This window comes from Plectropomus leopardus, chromosome 16, assembly GCF_008729295.1.
Source record: "Plectropomus leopardus isolate mb chromosome 16, YSFRI_Pleo_2.0, whole genome shotgun sequence".
Classification (NCBI taxonomy): domain Eukaryota; kingdom Metazoa; phylum Chordata; class Actinopteri; order Perciformes; family Serranidae; genus Plectropomus; species Plectropomus leopardus.
In genome coordinates, this window is record NC_056478.1 from 23,684,341 (window position 1) to 23,703,605 (window position 19,265).

The following is a 19,265-nucleotide window of genomic DNA, read 5'->3' on the forward strand; positions in this document are numbered from 1 at the left end:
GTTCTCGCTCTGTTTCTCTTTGCTGCTCGCTCTCTCTCAAATGCACACAAAAAACAAAAGCAAACAATCAATCATGCTCTATCATTAACAAACAGGATCATGTACTGTGAAAATTTCCAATTACATTTGTTCCTGTCATGAATAAAGAAAGACTTTGTCACCAGAACTCGTAATACTTGAGCAACCTCTCTGCAGTAATATTGCTAGATTGTAGTACTACTGTGGACGTATACGCTGTAGCAGTTGTAGCAATACCATATTGTATGCATTGTTTTGTATATTTAGTAGAAGTAATAGTTGTAGTGTTGGTTGTACTAGTTGAGCTGGGATCAATTGAGGCAGCAGAAGGAGCATTAGCAGCAGTGGTAGTGTTAGTAGTGTAATATCAGTTATTAAGGTCCCATGTGTAGGATTTAGGGGCATCTATTGGCAGGAATGAAATATAATAATCATAACTATGTGTGCATTAGTTTATAATTAACCGAAAATAAGTAAAAAGTGTATTTTTCTTATCTTAGAATGGATTCTACAGCCCAGAATGGACAAACCAAATATTAGCTCTGGATAGGACCTTTTGTGTTTTTGTGTTTTTGAAAGTGGTGGTTGTAGTTGTAGTGGTAGTTAGGGCTGTGTATTGGCAAGAATCTGGTTATACGATAGGCTACTACCTGAATAAAAATGTCTTAGTTCAAAGAACACAAAAAAGTTTACTGTTTTATTCAATCAGTATAGTGGGATGTGCATTTGCATTTATCACACCTCTGTTACATCCAACATCACAGCACTACTTTTCAAAGGAATTAACATTTGACTATATCAGTTAAAAATCGTTTTAAAAGTACTTGCATAAGTCTTTAGGTAAACAAATTAAGAAAATGTAAATTGTAAAAAGTTAAAAACAATCAATACAGTTTCTCAAAACATATCTCAATACTCGAGTGTATAGACATTGTCTTACATCCCCAGTGGCACTGTTTTTTCTAATTGAGTAGTTGTAGTGATAGTGGCGGTAGGCTGGTGAGTGTACAAAAGCTTTATGAGTAGTGATAAAAGTAGCAGCAGTTGTAATGAACCGTTGATAGTATGAGTGGTAGTAGCAGAAGTGGTAGTCACAGTCATAGTAATAGCAGTAGTGTTCACAAGTAAGTAGTGGTTGTTGTAGCAGCAGTGGTAAGAGTGCTGGAGGCAGTAGCAGTAGCTGTGTCTGTCATACGTTTCCAAAAAAACCCCAAAAAGAAATACTACTGGATGTGGAAGTAATGAAAGTAGCTTTAGCAGGGATGGGAATTCTGTCTGCCAAAGCGAAGATGTGAAATGTTTTGGCTTTGGAACCTTTTTGCTCAGTTGCCAGATGAAAGTGGGATCGAGCACACAATTACCCTCCGTGAATAGACATTCCTGCAATACTTTCTTTTATACAGTTACATTATATTTTCATTAATAATCAAAGTGTAAAATAAATGCAGTCAAACAAAAAAGACTACACCTTCATAGGAAATGTTGGCAGGGAGAGATTGGGAATCAGCCAAAACTCAGAAATGATGTTGAAATTAAAGAAGATTACTACACAAAACCTTATTTAACATAAAACTTAAGAAGGGGACGGGGGTCCCTGTGTGCTCAGTTAAGATCTGGTACCTTGCCTCTGGCAATAGAAGTCGGTATAAAGGTATTCCTGAAGGGCAGCATTTGTGTGTTTTGTGTGATCTTGAAGCTGTCAAGGATGAATTTCATTTTTTGTTCTACTGCCCTATGTATAGTGACCTGAGAAAGCATTTGTTTGGAAAAGTTCAGGCGAAGAGCCCTGACTTATTTTGGTTGGCTGAGTGTGATATGTTGAGATGGTTCTGTGTGGAGGAGATTTATACCTTCGTCAGATTCAGTGAAAATGCATGGATATTACGACAGAAAACACTGTATCCACTATAATAGTACAATTGTCTATTATTGATTTGTATATTTTCAAATGCTTATTGATTTGTATGTTTTGAAATGCCACTTGTATAAATTTGTGGATGTATTAGAATAGGCTATGTGACCATCTTTGTATTCTTGCATCGTTATCGTCAGTGTCTTATAAGCCATTGTGGGCTGGGCACAACTAAGTACATGAAACTTAAATACACAAATCAATCAATCAATTAGTAGTAGAACTGTTCCTAGAGGCAGTTGTTGTACATGTGGTGATTATGGAATTAGTAAAAATAGTAGTAGTAGTAGTAGTAGCAAAGTGATTACAGTACTTTTAATAGGTAACAGGATTATCAGTTGTAGAGGAGAAAGCAGTAGACTGAAAGTGAAACTGATTACTGAAACTGTAGTTGCATTTGCTGTAGTAGTACCATTGTTGTAGTAGCAAGATAGACTTTTTAAGATGCACTTTATGTACTCCACATGGGGTAATTGAAGCATCAAAGAAGCAAGTACAAACATAATGTAGTAAAGATATAACACTGTACACAGTAAAATCATCTAGTACACAAATAAACTGCATATCTTCATATTATTATCACAGGTTTTCCTTTGATAAAGCAGCTCGGCTCGGCTTTGGACCAGTTGCTAAAATCCCAGTGAAGAACTTCCTCGTGGGATTCCTTTAACGGCACAGATACCCACTCATGTGTGCTGTCTGACTGCAAAGTTTCTTCAAAGAGGTTTACTTATATAACAATATGAAATGAAAGAAAAGAAAGGCAGCTAACTAGATCCCACAAGAGGTGGAAAAGAAAAACAAGAGATCGTAGAGAGACCGGTCAATGTCTTTGTATCTTTGACCAATTAAATGGCTGAAAACACCTGTTGTGTAAGAGTTGGTGGAGGTTTTACATGCATTATTACATGATACAATAGGTAATTTCATGTGCTTCCCTGTTTGGTTAATTAAAACATCCTCTGGTCTTTCAGCACTGTATGCATCAATTATATTAATTACACACCTACACATACACATTCTACACCCACAAAAACACTTTGAATATGTGTACATGACAATACGCAAACTCAAATTCATGCAAAATGTATGTGCACAAGTATAAATACCTATGCATAAACACACATGCTGCACACACACACACACACACAGAGTCAGAAGCAGTTGGAGTTGTGGAACTGTAAAGCATGAATATATAAGCAGCACAGGGGTGAAGCATCTCTCCCAGCAGTTCCCGCCTCATGTTTTTTAAACAGTCAGAAAACTCTGGAAAACACGAGCCTCTCTCGCTCCGCTGGGGGATCGCAGCAGCACTAACAAGGAACCAGAGGAGCCCCGGGAGTTGTTAAAATAAAAAAAGCATCCTATCTTCTGTCGTACGTGAAAATCTCTGCCTTTGTTCATCTCTGACACCATCTTCCCATTTCTTAACTTCACTAATAACAACTAGTCCTTAAGTTTTGCTTCGCTCTGAAACCATCATGCATCTACTTTATAAGCCGCTTTTAGCGTTCTCGCCGTGGGGATCATGTTTCTCAGGTTTGCCTGTCGGAGAGGCCTAAACAAGCCCTCCTGGGTGACAGGATTCTCTTTTTAATCTGACAGTGGGTGTTTGAGTTAGTTTGGAAGATGCTCTCCCTCTGTATTTTTCGCCAGGATTTGCAGTATGTGTGACAATCTCGCCTCCTCCTCCTCCTCTTCCGCTAAATTTAGTTGCTTTATGGCGCTCTTTCAAAACGAAACAAAAGTTAAAAAAAGATCATAATGACAGTAAAAGAAATACTGAACTTCTTTATTACTGAACTTGATTACACGTTAGTCGTTACTGCACATTCATTCATTTTAAGTTGTACACTATTATTTAAACAATAGCATTAAATGATGGCACTTTCACAGTGTCTGTTAGTGAAATCCCTTTAAATGGATCAGATCAGAGTCTGCAGTTAAATCTGTTTACTTGGCCCAATTTAGCTCAGATCAGAAGGAATATTTATCTTATGATAATGCACTAGGACAGTTATTGAGTGATGATAATGAAGCATCCAAAATCAGATCTCCCTTTTAAAGCCGTGACTCTTTTGATGACTGTGACAACTTCACCATCTGTCTCTAAATACTGACGTGCGACTGTCAACAAGGGAGATTCCATCGGTTTACAAAAAAAGTGCTGTATTTTGATTTTGAATAAAATAGCTTCCTTGCATTCATTGTTTGTAGTAGCCTCATTGTCCCAATGTCATGGCTGGGTTAAAATGACTAATCTGTGGCTCAGGTTGTTCTTGACTCTCAAAATACAGTTTGCAGAAATGTCATTTTGATGATATTTTGACTCGAACTTAGCCTCTTCTGCTCTACCCTTCCTTACTATCTTTAGGGGGCAAAGGGGATCAAGTGACAATAACATGATCAGGGTACACGCTAAAGTGTACTGCAACAGCAGCACAAATAGTGAAGAGACAAAGTAATGGCAGAAACACAGCAATATTTGTTTGCTGACATTAGCCATCATACTCTAATGGTTACACCACACCCAAGACATTGCGTACTCCCATTTTGAAGTGTCAGGTTTGGCATTTTAATTATCTTCGCTTCTAGTGACAAAAATGACAATACTTGGATGAGAGGGTGGAGCTGTGGAGGAGTTAGGGTAGGAGGAGTTGAAGTAGTGACTTTTTAGTCACAAGGTAACCACAGGGTATATGAATGTTGGCAGATAGCAGCAGTATTAATATCCAGTAGCATCACAGCAGTGTCCAAATCACTGCATGTGTGAGCATCAGAGGTGACCAGTGAATGAAAAAGGGCTTGAGTGTGAGTGTGTGTGTGAGCGCATGTATGAGTGCAAAATGAAAAAGAAAGCCGGGTTTAGTTTCACTCTCTAGACCCTAAGATAACCCCTTGTACCAGATCAACCAAGACTGTCATAGTAAGACTAATTGGTGCATTGAATTAATTGATTAACTGAATAATTGCATTTTCTTGCTCATAATTCAACTGTCTATTAAGAGAAAGATCGAGTCAATTCATCTTGTACCAAAGAGTTGTTTAGTAAGTAGTTTATTGTGTTGATCCTGGAGTTCTTAGTCTACTGAGATGTAATACAATATGAATTAAAGTTTCATCCAACCTTGATGTGTTTATATGGGTCTGTGTGTGCGTTTGGGAGTAAACAACATTGTGAATGACGTTATTGTTAGAAACTGAATAAACTCAAATCTCAACTTTGGCAGCAGAAAACAGTGAATATGAGGCCACAGCTAAGTCAGTTTTCCTTTTGCAGAGTATGTACACTCCCTCTCCCACTCTCCTTTTGGGGATTTAACCTGCTTCAATTAAAATAGTTGAATCCACTGAACTATTCATTTGAGCTATTCATTCATTGGAGTCATTGGCTCGGAAATTTTCCTAATGGAATTTTCCAGTAAAAGAAGAAATGAGGTATTATCAACTGTCCCTCGCTGTCTCTTTTCTCTTTTCTTTTCTTTCTCTCAATCAAGAGGAGAGAAATCCCTTGCTCCCTCATTCACCAGCTACGTGTGTGTGTGTGTGTGTGTGTGTGTGTGTAAATATGTAAATGGCTGTTGCCTAACCAGCCAAAACTAGGCCATCTTCTCCTCTGTGAACACCTGAATAGGAGTGAGACAGAGATAGTAGGAAGAGAAAGAAAGAAAGGGCAGAGGTGAAAAGCTTACCAAAATATCTTACTCCAGCAGGCGTTCTGTGACTTTGCTCAGATTAAACTGACATTGTTTCATATCAGGCTGCCCAAGTAAAAACAAAATGATATTTCACTTACCATTCCACATGTTTATTCTTAAGATTTTCTCATTGAAAAAATATATTTCATACTCTTCCTAGTCGTCTTATATTATCTCCTCAGAGAGTGCTGTATTTGCACACTGTAAGCACTTTTCTGTTTTTGCATGTGGAGTTCACTGCTTCTGCATAGTTTGCAAATATACAAAGGATGACACAGGAACTGAGGAAATTAAGAATATTGACTACAAAGAGAAGAAATCAATGTCCTGTTAACCATGTGCTAATGGCCTGAGCCGTTTTCTAAGTCATTAGTAAGTTAAGTCTCGCTGCTTCAGACTCCACATGGCCTTTCCTGCCAAATCACATTTTCAGGCAATCAAGTGAAATCAATTTTTTGTTAATTGTTGTGGATCAAATTCAGTTTAATCTTGAGTCTACAGCTTTGCTAAAAGCCTGCAACTCAGACCAGCATTATCACATTTAAGATTGGACTCTTTTCCTCAGTTATAATGTAAAATATCAATAATTTTTTTGCAGCTGCCAAAATTATTGCAGGTCACAGAAAAACAGCTTAAACTTCACAGAGGAATGAATTGATTGAAGAGATAGAACTGCGCTCCAAAATGATGTCAAGCCTTTGTGACCCCCAAGATGACATAAAACAAAGATATGACTCACCCTACTCTTCCTCTGATTGGTTAGTACAGGCAGTTTTAGAAAGCAATAAAAAGTGATGCAATCCAATGGCAGTTCTGGGGAGGGGCCAACAGGGGCCAGTGCCCCTGTAACACTGAACCTGGACCCCCCTGTGGCCCCCCCACTCCGAGCAAAAATATAAATAATAAAAATTGCGATTAGCTCTGCCGCGAAATGCGGAACAAATGCATGTGGCATTTGCTTCCAGTCGGATCCCTGGCTGGATGATGCACAGATGACTCGAAAAATAGGCTACTACACTGATCACTTGACGAGAGGCAGAAGCAAGAATAAAGAATTGATCGGTTTGCCAGAAATCACCAAAACCGCAGAATACAGTTGCTGTAATGTGAAATCCTATAAAGGTAAATAGACTGGGATGCAGAGACCCTCTAGACTAGCCTTATAAAGGCTTTAGCTGAAGCTCTTATTGATTTATTTCATTTTCATTTTCCGTATTGTTTCTGAAACAAATACCAATAATGGTATTTTTGATGTTATTGTACTTTATACTGAACTAAAAATGTTGAAGGCTTAAACACTGCTTTGTTGCTGAAGCCAACAAGAATGTTTTATTTGGTTTGCAATATTGTAGAAAATTGTAACTAACATATTCAAACAAAGCTTAACTGCAACTGGAATACTGTTGTACAATATTATTATATAAACTAAAGATTTTGAATGCTTGAACGCTTGTCTTTGTGTCTTTTGCCCGGGTTTAATGTGTCCCTTTGACAAAACCCTTGGCCCCAGCCTGGCCCCCCCAGTAAAACTGGTCTAGAACTGCCACTGATGCAACCTACATTCCAGATCAGGAATTGCTCTTATGGGTCATTTTGAAAAGCAATGGCAAACATTTGCTGTTGTTCAGGTTGGAGGACTTGGCTCAGTGTCAGTCAGGGTCGACTTTGCAGAGGTTTAATATAGCGGTGAAGCATTTAGCTCTTTTGTGGCAGAATTTACCCCCAATCCACTGTTCTAACTCACTACTTTCTTACATTAACTCCAAGTCTTTGTGTTTTTGTGTTTCCTTCTTTTCAGCCGCGAGTGAGACAAAAACACAGGAGACTGAGAAACAAAGAGGGCTAGACAGGGTGCAGAAAAAATGAAAGAAACTTTGAAAAAAGAGAACAGAAAAAAGCTGAGAGGCAGAACAAGTGAAGGACGGAGAGGCAGGAGAGCTTTAGAGGTGTTAATCAGAGGCTGCAGGTAGGGAGGTGTGTGTGTGCGTGTGTGTGTGTGTGCGTGCGTGCGTGCGTGCATGCGTGTGTGTGTGTGTATGTGAAAAAGTCTGGCAGTATCTCAGGGCTACATCAGTGGCCATTAGTATTTTTTAGCACGAACACACACTTTGACAGGTCTGCTGCACCGCCCGCAGAGAGGGACTATGTGTGTGTGTGTGTGTGTCTTAGTGTGTGTGTGTGTTGACCTCCTTTCATTTTTTTATCTCACCTCCAAATGAACTTTGATGAACCATAATTCACACACAATCACACACACACACACACAGACGCACAGACGCACGCACAGACACGCAAACAAACAACATCCCCTCCTCAAATGGTGCCGCTCATCAAATATGAATGATTTTCGCACCATCTGGACAGAAATACAGTAAACACTCTGCTCATCGCTCCACTCTTATTTTCCTTTTTTCTCCTCTCCTAGTATTCTTTATGGTCATCCTTTCTTTTACCTTCTGTACTCTTTTTTAAACTTTTCTTCATTTTGTTTTCTTTTCCCCTTTCTCCCTTTTTTCTTCTTTGTCTTTGCTTTCCTTGTCTCCTCCACGTTTACACCTCCTATTTTGTTTTCATCTCTTGCCTGTGATCAACCTGTGGACAGTGTGGGGACATGCAGCTTTAAAATGGTTAGCTTTGTTTGGAAGACAATGAAGCTCTAGATTTGTGATTGCATTGGGTAGTGAAAGATTTAGTCTATGTTTTACTGCCTCTCTGTGGACTGCTTCTTTAAATGCTTTTGGTAACCATGGTAACGCACACTGACGTGAGGACGTAACCTGGACACATCAGGGTCAGACAGGAGTCACCGCTTGGATCGACACGTTGCTTTTGCTACAAGCTGGGACTCTAAACATGACATTTGTTTCTACTTTTACAAAAATATGACCTGTGAGGGATGTCTGAGCTTCCCTGCAAACATTAAATGTGCAGTGTGACCGTAACAAGCTATTTCAAGTCATATTTGAAACTCTTCTGACCTGTGGAGACCCCCCGGAGTTCTACAATACCTTTGCATTTTGCGCATGCCAGGCATATACAGTGTAAAAAATGGAGCAGATTGCAAGCATCATGTCACAACAACAGCACAAAACTTGCTATTGAAGTTTGTGTAACTGAGATTGACAGAGCTCCATTATAAACCTCAGTACCTCTATACTTAATGAAAGAGAGACGCCAGTACAGCAGTATATAAAAGGCTGGTATCTGCTGTGTCTCTCTAAGCCCCGCAACTCATCTCTGTGGCTCAGCACAAGCTTTTCCACCAAGAATTAGACATAACAGTTTCCCCCTGGTGGTCTTTTTGTGTTTGCTTCTTGTTTTTATCTTCAGTGGACTTCATAGATTTCTCTATGATTTTTGGTACTTTTTAAGTCATTCTTAAAATTTCTGTCCCTTTTAGCTACTCTCTTTTTCATTTATTTGGAAACTTTTTCTCCTTTTGTTTCCTCTAGTGTCATTTTCTCTTCTTCTCACCCTCAGCCCAATTGCCAGAATAATTGTTGGCACTGTATGTTTCTAAAAACCAGATACAGTATGTACCATTTGTAAACTTTCATATGGAGCGGATATGCTGCGATGTTTATTTCAATTTTCAGTTTCATAATGCTTTTGTCACCACAGACCGTTTGAAAATGTCCTGAACTCTCGTGTAAAAAATACCAGGCTTTGTTAGTCCTGAACAGTTGTCCCCTACATTAGCTAATATACATAATCTCAACTATGATACTGAAATGAAATGAAATGTTAAATGCAAAGTATCTATGGTTTGAAAAAACTTACAATGCCAACATTTTATTCTTGTGACAGTGCTGTCACCCTCTCTTCATTAACAGTTTTTCTCCACTATTCCAACAATTTCTCCACTATTTTTTTTTCTTTTACTCGTTTTTCAGCTGTTTTTCACACACTTCTCTTCTTCCATCCATAGTGTATGTCCTCCTCTCCTTTTACCTTGTTTTCATTTGCTTTCGCACATTGCTTCTCTTCCTCATCCCCATCGCTCGCCTCTCTCTGATCTTACATTCTCCTCCTCTTTTCCTGTCCTCTCTCCTCTCCTTTATTTTCTCTCCCGTTCTTGTCTCCTGTCCTCTTCCATCTTCTCTGTTTTTTATGTCCTTATTATGTCTCTTCTCTCCTCCTATTCTCTCTTCCCCTGTCCTCTCCCTTGTCTCATCGAGGCTCTCTCCTCACTCTTCATCCTTCCCTCTCTGTTTTCCTCATCTTTTCCCTCCATACATCCTCTCCTAATCTCTCCTCTCTTCCCCTTTCTCATATTTGCTCATACCCTCTCACCTCGATTTTATCTTCTCGCTTTTCTTCTTCTCACCTCCTATTCTCTCCTTTATTCATTCTTTATACCTCCTTTCATCCTACTTTCCTCTCTTTCCTTACACATTATTTACCCCCTTCTCCATTTCCTCCTGTCCCTCTTCTCTTCCTCATCACTTTTTTTCTCCTGCATTTCCTCCTGTTTTCATCCCAGTGTGTGTGTGTATGTGTGTGTGTGTGTGCTCTCTTGAGCTTTGATGCATCAGGAAGTTAGTGCACACACACACACACACACACACGCACACGCACACACACATACATGCGCTCTGGGAGTATGGAAGCTTGTTCATATCAGCTTCAACATCAGTCATCTGTCAGCACAACTTTTATCTGTACATCTCTGTCTGTCTCTCTCTCTGCCTGTCTGTCATTGTGTCTCTCTCTCTCTGTCTCTCCCTCTCTCTCTCTCTCTCTCTCCCTCTTTTTCTTTCTCATTCGCACACACATACACACACGCAGTAGTGGCTCGTCTTTATCTTCTCATCGTTCCTCTCTGGTAGAGCTGCTGAATAAATCAACTGCAGAAAAACCGGAGATGGAGACGAGGCGATAGAGGGATGGAGGAGGCAGAGAGGGGCATGATGGGATATGATATGACAAATATATACAGTGCATATTCCTATTCTCACTAGGAGATTGATGGAAACAATGGCAGAGCAAAGAGGAACGGAAGAAGGGAGGGGGAGCAAAGAAAGACAGAAAGAAATCTGAATGCAAAGTGACAACAGCCTGCTTGCAGCGTGTTCTGGCCTCCAATTCAAAAATCTCTTGTTCCCAAAGTATGTATGTGTCTGCAACTCACAAAAAGTGCAGTTGGTTCAACTTTTATTCTTTTCTGTTATATGTCTTTCAGTCCTTAAATCATGTTTAATTTCATTCATAAATCTAATGATTTGATGATAGAAAATGCAGCTGATAATGCAGTTAAGAAAGTGGAAAAACAAAGTAAACAGGAAAAGAAAGAACTGAAAAAGCCACAAGTGCAGGAACTGAAAAAATAAAAGACTGATAAAAAGAAGGAAACAATAGCAAGAAAAACAGAAGGATGGTTGGAAATAGTAAAGGACAAGAAAGGTACGCAGTAGATAAAGGACGTCAGTAATGATAGATAGATGGATACACATTGAAAAGAGAGGATGAATGACAATAATGAAAACTAAAGAAGGGAGGCGAGCAAAGAAAAACAAAAAGACAAGAAAACGGCGGAAGAGAGAGACGAGGGAGGACTAGAATGAGTTTTGGATGAAAGCATTAAGATAGAAGAAAATATAAAGAGAGAGGAAAAACAGAAGGGAAGAAAAAGCAAGAAGAAGGAAATGTTTGGAGTAAAGCAAAACAGAACAAATGAAAATTAACACGAAGAGGAAAAAAGACGACAGTGGTAGTTAGGATGCAATAAAAGAGGAGAGGAAAGCATAGAGAAGAAAGATAGGTATGGAGGAGGACAGTATAGAAAGTAAGAAAGAGAGGCTAACAAACATCGATTTAAACTGGCCAACGTGCCCTCGAGCAGGACGCTGAACCCTCTCCTTGCATCGCTACATGAACATTTTACAGCTGTAAGAGCATGAATCATACACTTATTTCTGATGGTTTTTTTCTCCACATTCTGTAATCTGCTTTGCCGATATTGTTTCCCCACTTAATCATCATGCCTCTAAACTAAAAAAAAAAAAAAAAAAAATCAAATTGCGAGTTAATGAGGTGCTGATTGTATTATTTCACAGCCGGGTGCTCGAGTGCACTGACTGATCCTGCGTGCCGACCTGTTAATACAACAAATTAGGAGCTGAGCTTGTGTTCTAACCCCACAGCAAATCACAGGAGGTGGTTCAATGTTTGGCTCAAGGACACTTCGACGGCACATGCTGGGTTTTTTGTAGGAACTGAGCCACAATATGTTGGATATTTGGAACCAATAATTCACACACAAGTCTGCGAGAGTCCATATTAAGCAGTATTTGTTGGGGAATATAATGCAGAATTCTTTAGACATAACCGAACAACAAAAAAAAGGGGAAAGAGTTGCATGTGTGAATTTTGGTTGGACAGATAAACAGATAAAAAGCTAGAATCTCTACAAAGTTTGGCCAGTTCAAACATTTTGTTGATGCCCTTTGACAGATTTCTTTCCTCTGAGCTACACAAGCTAAAATCTTTCTGTAAAAAATATATATCTTATCTTTTTAAACTACAAAGTGAGGCAGCCGCAGAGAAAATCTTCCTAACATTTTTTTTGTTGGCAAGGGCTAGGGTTATGTGTGAGAGATATGTGTGGCAGTTATAATAAATGTGGCTTTGTAGTTGTGTTGTATTGCTGTCACTTTTTGTGTTTAATGAATGTAGAAAATGTTTACGGTTAGTTACAACACTTAGAGTTTGATGTTATGATCCCAAAAAATGATACCCTATGAGTTTAAAGCCAAAACCAAGTTTAAATGATTAAATGGAAAATATTAACAATACAGTTCTGTCTCTGCAGAAATAGAATTACTTATGTTACAACTTTTTCTGTAAGTAATTATAACTTTTTTTGTGCCAGACAGCAAATCAAGTTTAAACTTCTAAATTGTAATATGTATGTCTCTCAGTTTGTATGTCATAAGATCACAGTTGTTTTATAATTGATTAATGTTTTTGAAGGGCAGATATTGCTATTGTTAGATCATGTACCTTCTGAATAATGCCTCATATGCCATGTTTTCTCATGATCTGTAAACAGGCAACTGATATTTTTAATCTTTTCTGTCTGTACAGTCAGGGCCATAGAACCAAAGTCTGGGCCCTGCGATGCACACTCTTCCTCTCTTGATCTGTGTCTCTCCCACATAGCTTTTGAAACTTTTCTTCTCCTCTCCTCTCCTCTCCTCTCCTCTCCAGAACCCATTTCTGTCCCTTTCCTACAGAAACAGTGACAAAGTATGGTGGTGCTCCAGCAGCTTAAGCTGTCCCCCACTTAGTTCCAGCAGTGTTCGAGACTTATCATAGTGCAGGGGTGGACTAAACCATTTTGCGCCTTTAAGGGATGAGAGGGCAATCAGAGAGCTTTCATTATTTTTTTTACAGAAAGTTCAGTCTTTCAGCCAGTTCATTCGGCCAGTTTTAATTTAGGTATGGCACTAATTACTTAGAAATAAATGAAAGGGCAAATCCTACTTTTCATTCCAGGCGTTTCACCCCACCATGATACCCAAATGTTTCTAAGTGTAAAAAAAAATGCAAAAACCAATCAAACTTTTTTTTTGTTTTCAATTGAATATTTCACCCTCAACACCTTCAATACAAAAATAATGAAACACACCGTATAAGTGTGGATTTAGGCAGCAGAGAGCCACGCGTCAAACTGGGCAATGGTGCAGTGTGTTGCGTTAACTTTTACATGGACAATTTACACACACGCACACACACACACACACACACACACTTGTGAAAGGTGAGGTTTTTAAAAATGAAGGCTAGAAGAGAGCAAGCAGACTGTTTCTGTTTGAAAATGTCACCAATCCATCAATCTGATAGGTAAAGGCCAGTCTTCTCATTATACTGTGTGTGTGTGTGTGTGTGCCTCTGCTCTTTCAGAAGAACAGGCTGCTGACCCAGCGAAGGCAGCACACACCACACACACTCTTACATTGTTGTGTGGTGTATTTTAATGAGCTCTGGCTGGTTATCAGTAATTCATCTTCAACAGGTCTTGTCTGATCACCACAGCTCATTTAACATTTTGGACACACATGCCAAAACTGTTTATTTTCATTCTATATCTTAGATTCCTAATTCCAGAACTTTCATTATATTCAATTAGAAAAAAAAACAGATTCTTTAAAAGAGAACATCAACTTAAGTTGTGAACTTAACTGTTACATTCACATGCTATTTTATTTTATTTCTTTTTTAAAGGATGGCATTGAGATGCGCTTATAGCAGTAGTTTTGCCTAAATATGGGACATGCCTTTCGATGGATCAAATATCATGTTCAATCATTCTCTTTCTCTCTCTCTGTAGGTGCACCACTCTTCATTATGACTCTGATCTTTCTCCAACATCCATCATCATCACCTTCCACAATGAGGCCAGATCCACCCTTCTGCGCACCATCAGGAGGTAACACACACACACACACACACACACACACACACACGCAAACACACACACACACACACACACACACACACACCAGGTTCAAGTTACCTATTGTCAAAGACAAAACAATTACAGAGAAGCAGAACTTGGCAATGAAAATGTCAGATGTCAGGCTCTCCCCAACAATTCTTATTAAATATGTATAAAAAAAGAAAATAATGTAAGCAAAAATGGAGACTCCAAGACATGAATAATGCAGAAGTTAAAATATAGGGAACAAATACAACAAAAAAGGAACCAAAAAAGCAAATTTGAGAAGAAGCTCTGGACAAGGCAGCTGTCCCTGCAGCATCTTCCAATGTGAAATTTTCTTTGCTCATTCAGCTGGAAAACTTGAATTTGGGAATACATTCAAGTTTTATTTTGGAAATCATAAAAAAAAAGTTCCATCGCGATTGTATATTTAAAGAGGTGGGGTTTGATTATTTTCTAACACCTGAAGAGGTGTAAAGTGTAATTGTGTTAATATACATATACAATATATACATGTATGTATATATTGTATATGTATCTGTGTTTGTATTTGCATGTACAACTTGTATTTAAGGAACTGATGCAGTTGGCATTGCAAACTGCAAAATGACATTAAATTCTGGTCGAAAATTAGATATCAGCATCTTCACTTTGAAATTACTTTAATGAAATTCAGTTTTCAGAAACCTGCCAGTGTAAATGTTGGCTGATGATTAAAGAACACTGAGCTGCCAGAAGTTACAGTAGAGATACAGTGATGCTACAGCAAAACAAACCTTTACACACACACACACACACACACACACACATTTTCTTTGCTGACCCTCAATCTCTGAACCTTCATTCTGTGTTTTAGTTTGATGATATCAGCAGGTTGCCGCTCACATATACAATACAAACAGATACACACACACACACGCATACACCTCCAGGTTTTGGCCATGGTTCAGCTCATTATACCAGTCAATCAGCAGGGACCGGCTACGTCTCCTTACTATCACAGAGGACATTGTGTGTTTCTTGTGCAAGTGTGCATGTGTGTTTTCTATGAGTGTGTGTGTGTATTCTCCCCTTCAGCCCTTCTCAAAGCTCTGCAGTTTTCAACCAATTAAAAGACAATCTGTCTCCCTGGGCCCCTCTGCTCCCTTTGGCTCTGGCACTCCGTATGTAAGTCTGTGTGTGTGTGTGTGTGTGTGTGTTTGCCGGTGGTGACTTGGAGCTGGAAGTAGTTTCGCTGCCTTTTATTTTTAGTTTGTGAATTTGGAACATTTTCGCTCACCAGAATGCACGGTATCTTCTGAAGCGTCTTTGCTGCTGCAAGCAGCTTGTATTTGACATGGGAACATTTCGAGATGAACAAATCTTTTGTTTAAAAGATATTTATGGCAGAGATAATCCATTATGATTTAGAAATTTTATGTTTTATGTTTTTATACGCCCTCAAGTGCAGATAGATATATCAAAATAGTAAATGAAAACAAGATATTTCCATATGCAGTTCTGAGGACTTGATGCTCTAAATGTTAAAATCGCACATTGTTTGTAACAAACAGTGGAATTACATAGTTGTTAGCGGCGAGTATGTTTACATGACGAAAAAGACAATATTCCTAATAAGCGGTTTACATGGCTAATGAATATAAATATTCCACTAACAATCCCATTTACATGCAGCTGTGCGTACTTCGACTAACGTGCTCTAACGTCATTTATTATGTAAAAATATGGAAAAGTAAAACAGTGAGAGCCGCTTGTCATTTTGCTTCTTTGCATTAAAGTAGGATTTTTTTCACAGTTTCCTAACGCATGAGGACAGTTTCCTAACGCATGAGGAGCTCAGACTCCTTCTTTCATTCCTTTAACCCCCTTCTTGAAAAGGTTGGTGTTATATTTTCTCATATATAAAATCCTGTTGATATCCATGGCTTTTATAATATTTTAAATTAGGTGTGTTTTCCAACCATAAATGTGGGATTTGCTTTATGCATTTTTACCAGAGCCCTGCAAACTGATGGCAAGTGTGTTTTTGTACAGAGTATCCATGACAACGCACAGAGCCGACGAGAGGCTGTGTCGCAAACTGCAGTAAAAACCCCAGCTGAGATACTCATTCTAAACTGGTTACATACGTGTCCAAATAATACTACAAATACTGGCAAATCTCACGTCTTATTCAGAAAATGCTTACGTTGGAAAAAGCCTCATTTAGAATATATAAATGGAATATGCTGTTTTTATGACTCTCATGAAATTCAGAATATAATCATATTTGCAATAATCAAGGAATATTCATGTGCATGTAACCCTGGCCCTGAGAAATCTTTATTAAATCTAGCTAAAATTAAAAATTAATGTAAAGAGTAATAGTTGGCCTTGCTTGCTAATTTATGCGATTTGCCAACAGTTTTTCATGCATGTCATTTATTATGACAATATTGTGAAGGACAGGATTTTTGGCTGCAGTGGATTTTTGTGTTGCAGTTCTGGGAAAATTAAGCAGCAGGACTAAAGGTAAGGTTTGCCTTAGAACATAGAACATATAGAACATACTTGCATATCCACACTTTTGCTCTGCTTTTGAAAATATAAAATTTGGAAATTCTAGAAGTATATTGATCGTACAGACTGCTTTTCATGGCGTCTGGAGCAGGCGGGTGCAGCCAAAATAATTACCAGTGTGTGTGGGAGTGCCGGTCAGAGCGAGCTTGATGTCGCTGAAAGCGAGGCAAGAAGTGTGGTGTGCAGAGCTGCCTCTATGCCTGTACGTCAGAGTCTGCAAAACAGCTCTGCCCCCAAGTGCCTCATAACCGACCAAATCTGGACATCCACAACCAAATTAGTTTGAAAGGAAATGCGGCAGTGTCTTAACATTTTAAACTAGTTTTACTTAAATAGCATTATTATGATAATATGAACATCCACAGGTTTACTTCCTCTTTGGGCAGAGATATTTGGCAGTGAAACATTGTCCAACTTTCTGGGTCAGTGTGTGGACTGAACGGCTGGCTATTTGTGTAAAATATGATCTAAAAAAATCTACCAAGAAGTCTAGTAATTTGAGCCTAGAAAAAAATGTTTCAAAATGGAAGATGCGCAGGAACCCATCTGAAACTAGCAGACTAGTTCATAAAAAACGTCACTCAGCAACGCCTAAAGGCTAATTGTTTTTAGCTGCAGTGATTGACAACACTCAAAGGTGGGTTGAAAGACCTGCTTTCAAAGAAATGGAGCAAAATGTCATTCATTGTACAAATACTAATAATGGCTAGATAGTCTCTGTTATCTTGACATTTTATACTTTTCAAGTTGCCATTTTCTGGTGTACTTTAGACGGAGGGAGCAGCAGGTTTACAGACAGTGTCCACTTTTAGAGCCGTGCTTTTCCTGGTGTCTTCACAGGCAGACTGAAGTACTTTGGTGAAGTTGCTGGAAAAAAAAGTTAATAGTACTACAAAAGATCACTTGACATTTACAGTTTTTTTCATGAGTCAGTGAATCACACAAAGGCATCAGCCAACAGAAAATGGTTATGTAATGAGTTAAGATACAATAAGTGTGGCGCAACTGGTTTGTTTTAAAGTTTAAATGGACAAAAAGCTGAACATGCAACTTTTTCTTTGTAGAGAGGTGTTTGGTTGATATGGAAACAAAGTTTTTAAAAAAGGTGCCTTCTAAGAATCTGCATGTATTTTAGACAGTGATTCTTCTTATTTTGTACCTCTCAAAGTCCCTTTTTCCTTGCTGACTCCACAGAGAGGTCGACTGGACTTAGGAGTGTTAGTGCCTCCCTTACGGATATTTAATGGACCATCATGTGGTTTTGCCGGTTTTGGCCCATTAACTACAGATTGTGTGTAATTTACATTACTGCTGAGCCAAAGCAAACCATCAATTTTTAGATTGATTTTGCACCTATTGTTTCAGTTTATTTCAGTAAAACTTGTAGAGACATGAAATGATTTAAGATATGTAATCCATTACAGTGAACACTGCACCTTTATCGTTTGTCACAGTTACATTATTGTCTCTTGGCGCTGTATTTGTGAGCAAGAAGATTTTAAAACTGTTTTGGGGTATTTAAAAATGGGGACTGGCCATTTTTCCAATGGCCCAAAATTCTAAAGCCCCTTTAGTCCAAATAAATGTACTATTGGACTGAAAACCCATTTCTCTGACAGCTGATGATCCCAGAAACCACAGCACATTGCTTTTGAAGTAAGATGACCCAACAGCTAGGGAAACATGTTTGCATTGTGTTTTTTTGTAAACCACAGATACATTACATTTGTACATCATCTTATTGTTGATAGTTTGACATTAAATGTTTTTTTAACAGTATTATAGTCAATGTGTGGTTAGCTTTAAACACAAAAAACACTGGTTATGGTTAGTTAAAGATTAAGTCTTGTCTTTAACATCTGTGTTTGTTGGCACAAAAGCTACTTGAAAAGCAGGGATGGGGTCAGAAAAAACAACCCCATTTGGTGGCTCAATGCCACTGAGAAATGCTGTGGAGTGTTGTTTAAAACACCTGCTATCTGTGTATCTCAAAACCCGCTAGAAAACACTGCAAAAGGTCAATGAAGAACACTTTTCGTTTTGGTGGCTCAAATTCTGGAAAGTGAAATTAGGTGCAGGCAGCAAAAACAGTTGCTCTAAAGTTCTGCATGGGCTTAAAACTTTGATGTGAAAATGACCTTATATCAATGTTTTTGCTTTTATAGTGTATATAGTGTTGTGTGTAGTGAGATTTAATGTTAAGTAGTAATATTCATAGATAAACCTTAAGGTCCTGTGAGGCAGTGTAATATATTCCAGTGTAGTTCCTGTAGCTCACACTCACAGACATTGTATGCTGTAGTTTTCCACAAGCACAAAAATGCTACAAAAAAATAAAGTTAGAAATAAAAAAGGATATAAAGGAATTAAGGAAGAAAATAAGGGTTGGTGCAAGCTTGAGAAAGTTATTATATAGTACAAATGTTACTGTTCTCATAGATGTTACTGCTATGCCCTTCAAGATCAGTGGATGTTGGTCGCTCCCAAATTTGAATGTTAGAAACTATAATAATGTGAAGTACTGAGCTGAGAAAAAGCCTCCATCATCAATCTTTATGGGTGAATTCTTCTGAAAAATATCAATCTGCTTATTCTCCAATCGTTATTGGATCATAGCTGAAAAGTTTACAAAAGA

The 19,265-nt window shown here is 38.4% G+C and overlaps 1 protein-coding gene across 1 annotated transcript in view; it reads left to right on the forward strand.

Annotated features, from left to right (window-relative positions):
- Nucleotides 1–19,265, forward strand: part of galnt14 (UDP-N-acetyl-alpha-D-galactosamine:polypeptide N-acetylgalactosaminyltransferase 14 (GalNAc-T14)) — a 196,223-nt gene that overhangs the window by 101,045 nt on the left and 75,913 nt on the right. Inside the window, exon 3 of the mRNA XM_042503819.1 lies at nucleotides 13,961–14,059. Within this exon, the coding sequence (XP_042359753.1) occupies nucleotides 13,961–14,059 (99 nt within the window). The remainder of the gene's footprint in view (nucleotides 1–13,960; nucleotides 14,060–19,265) is intronic.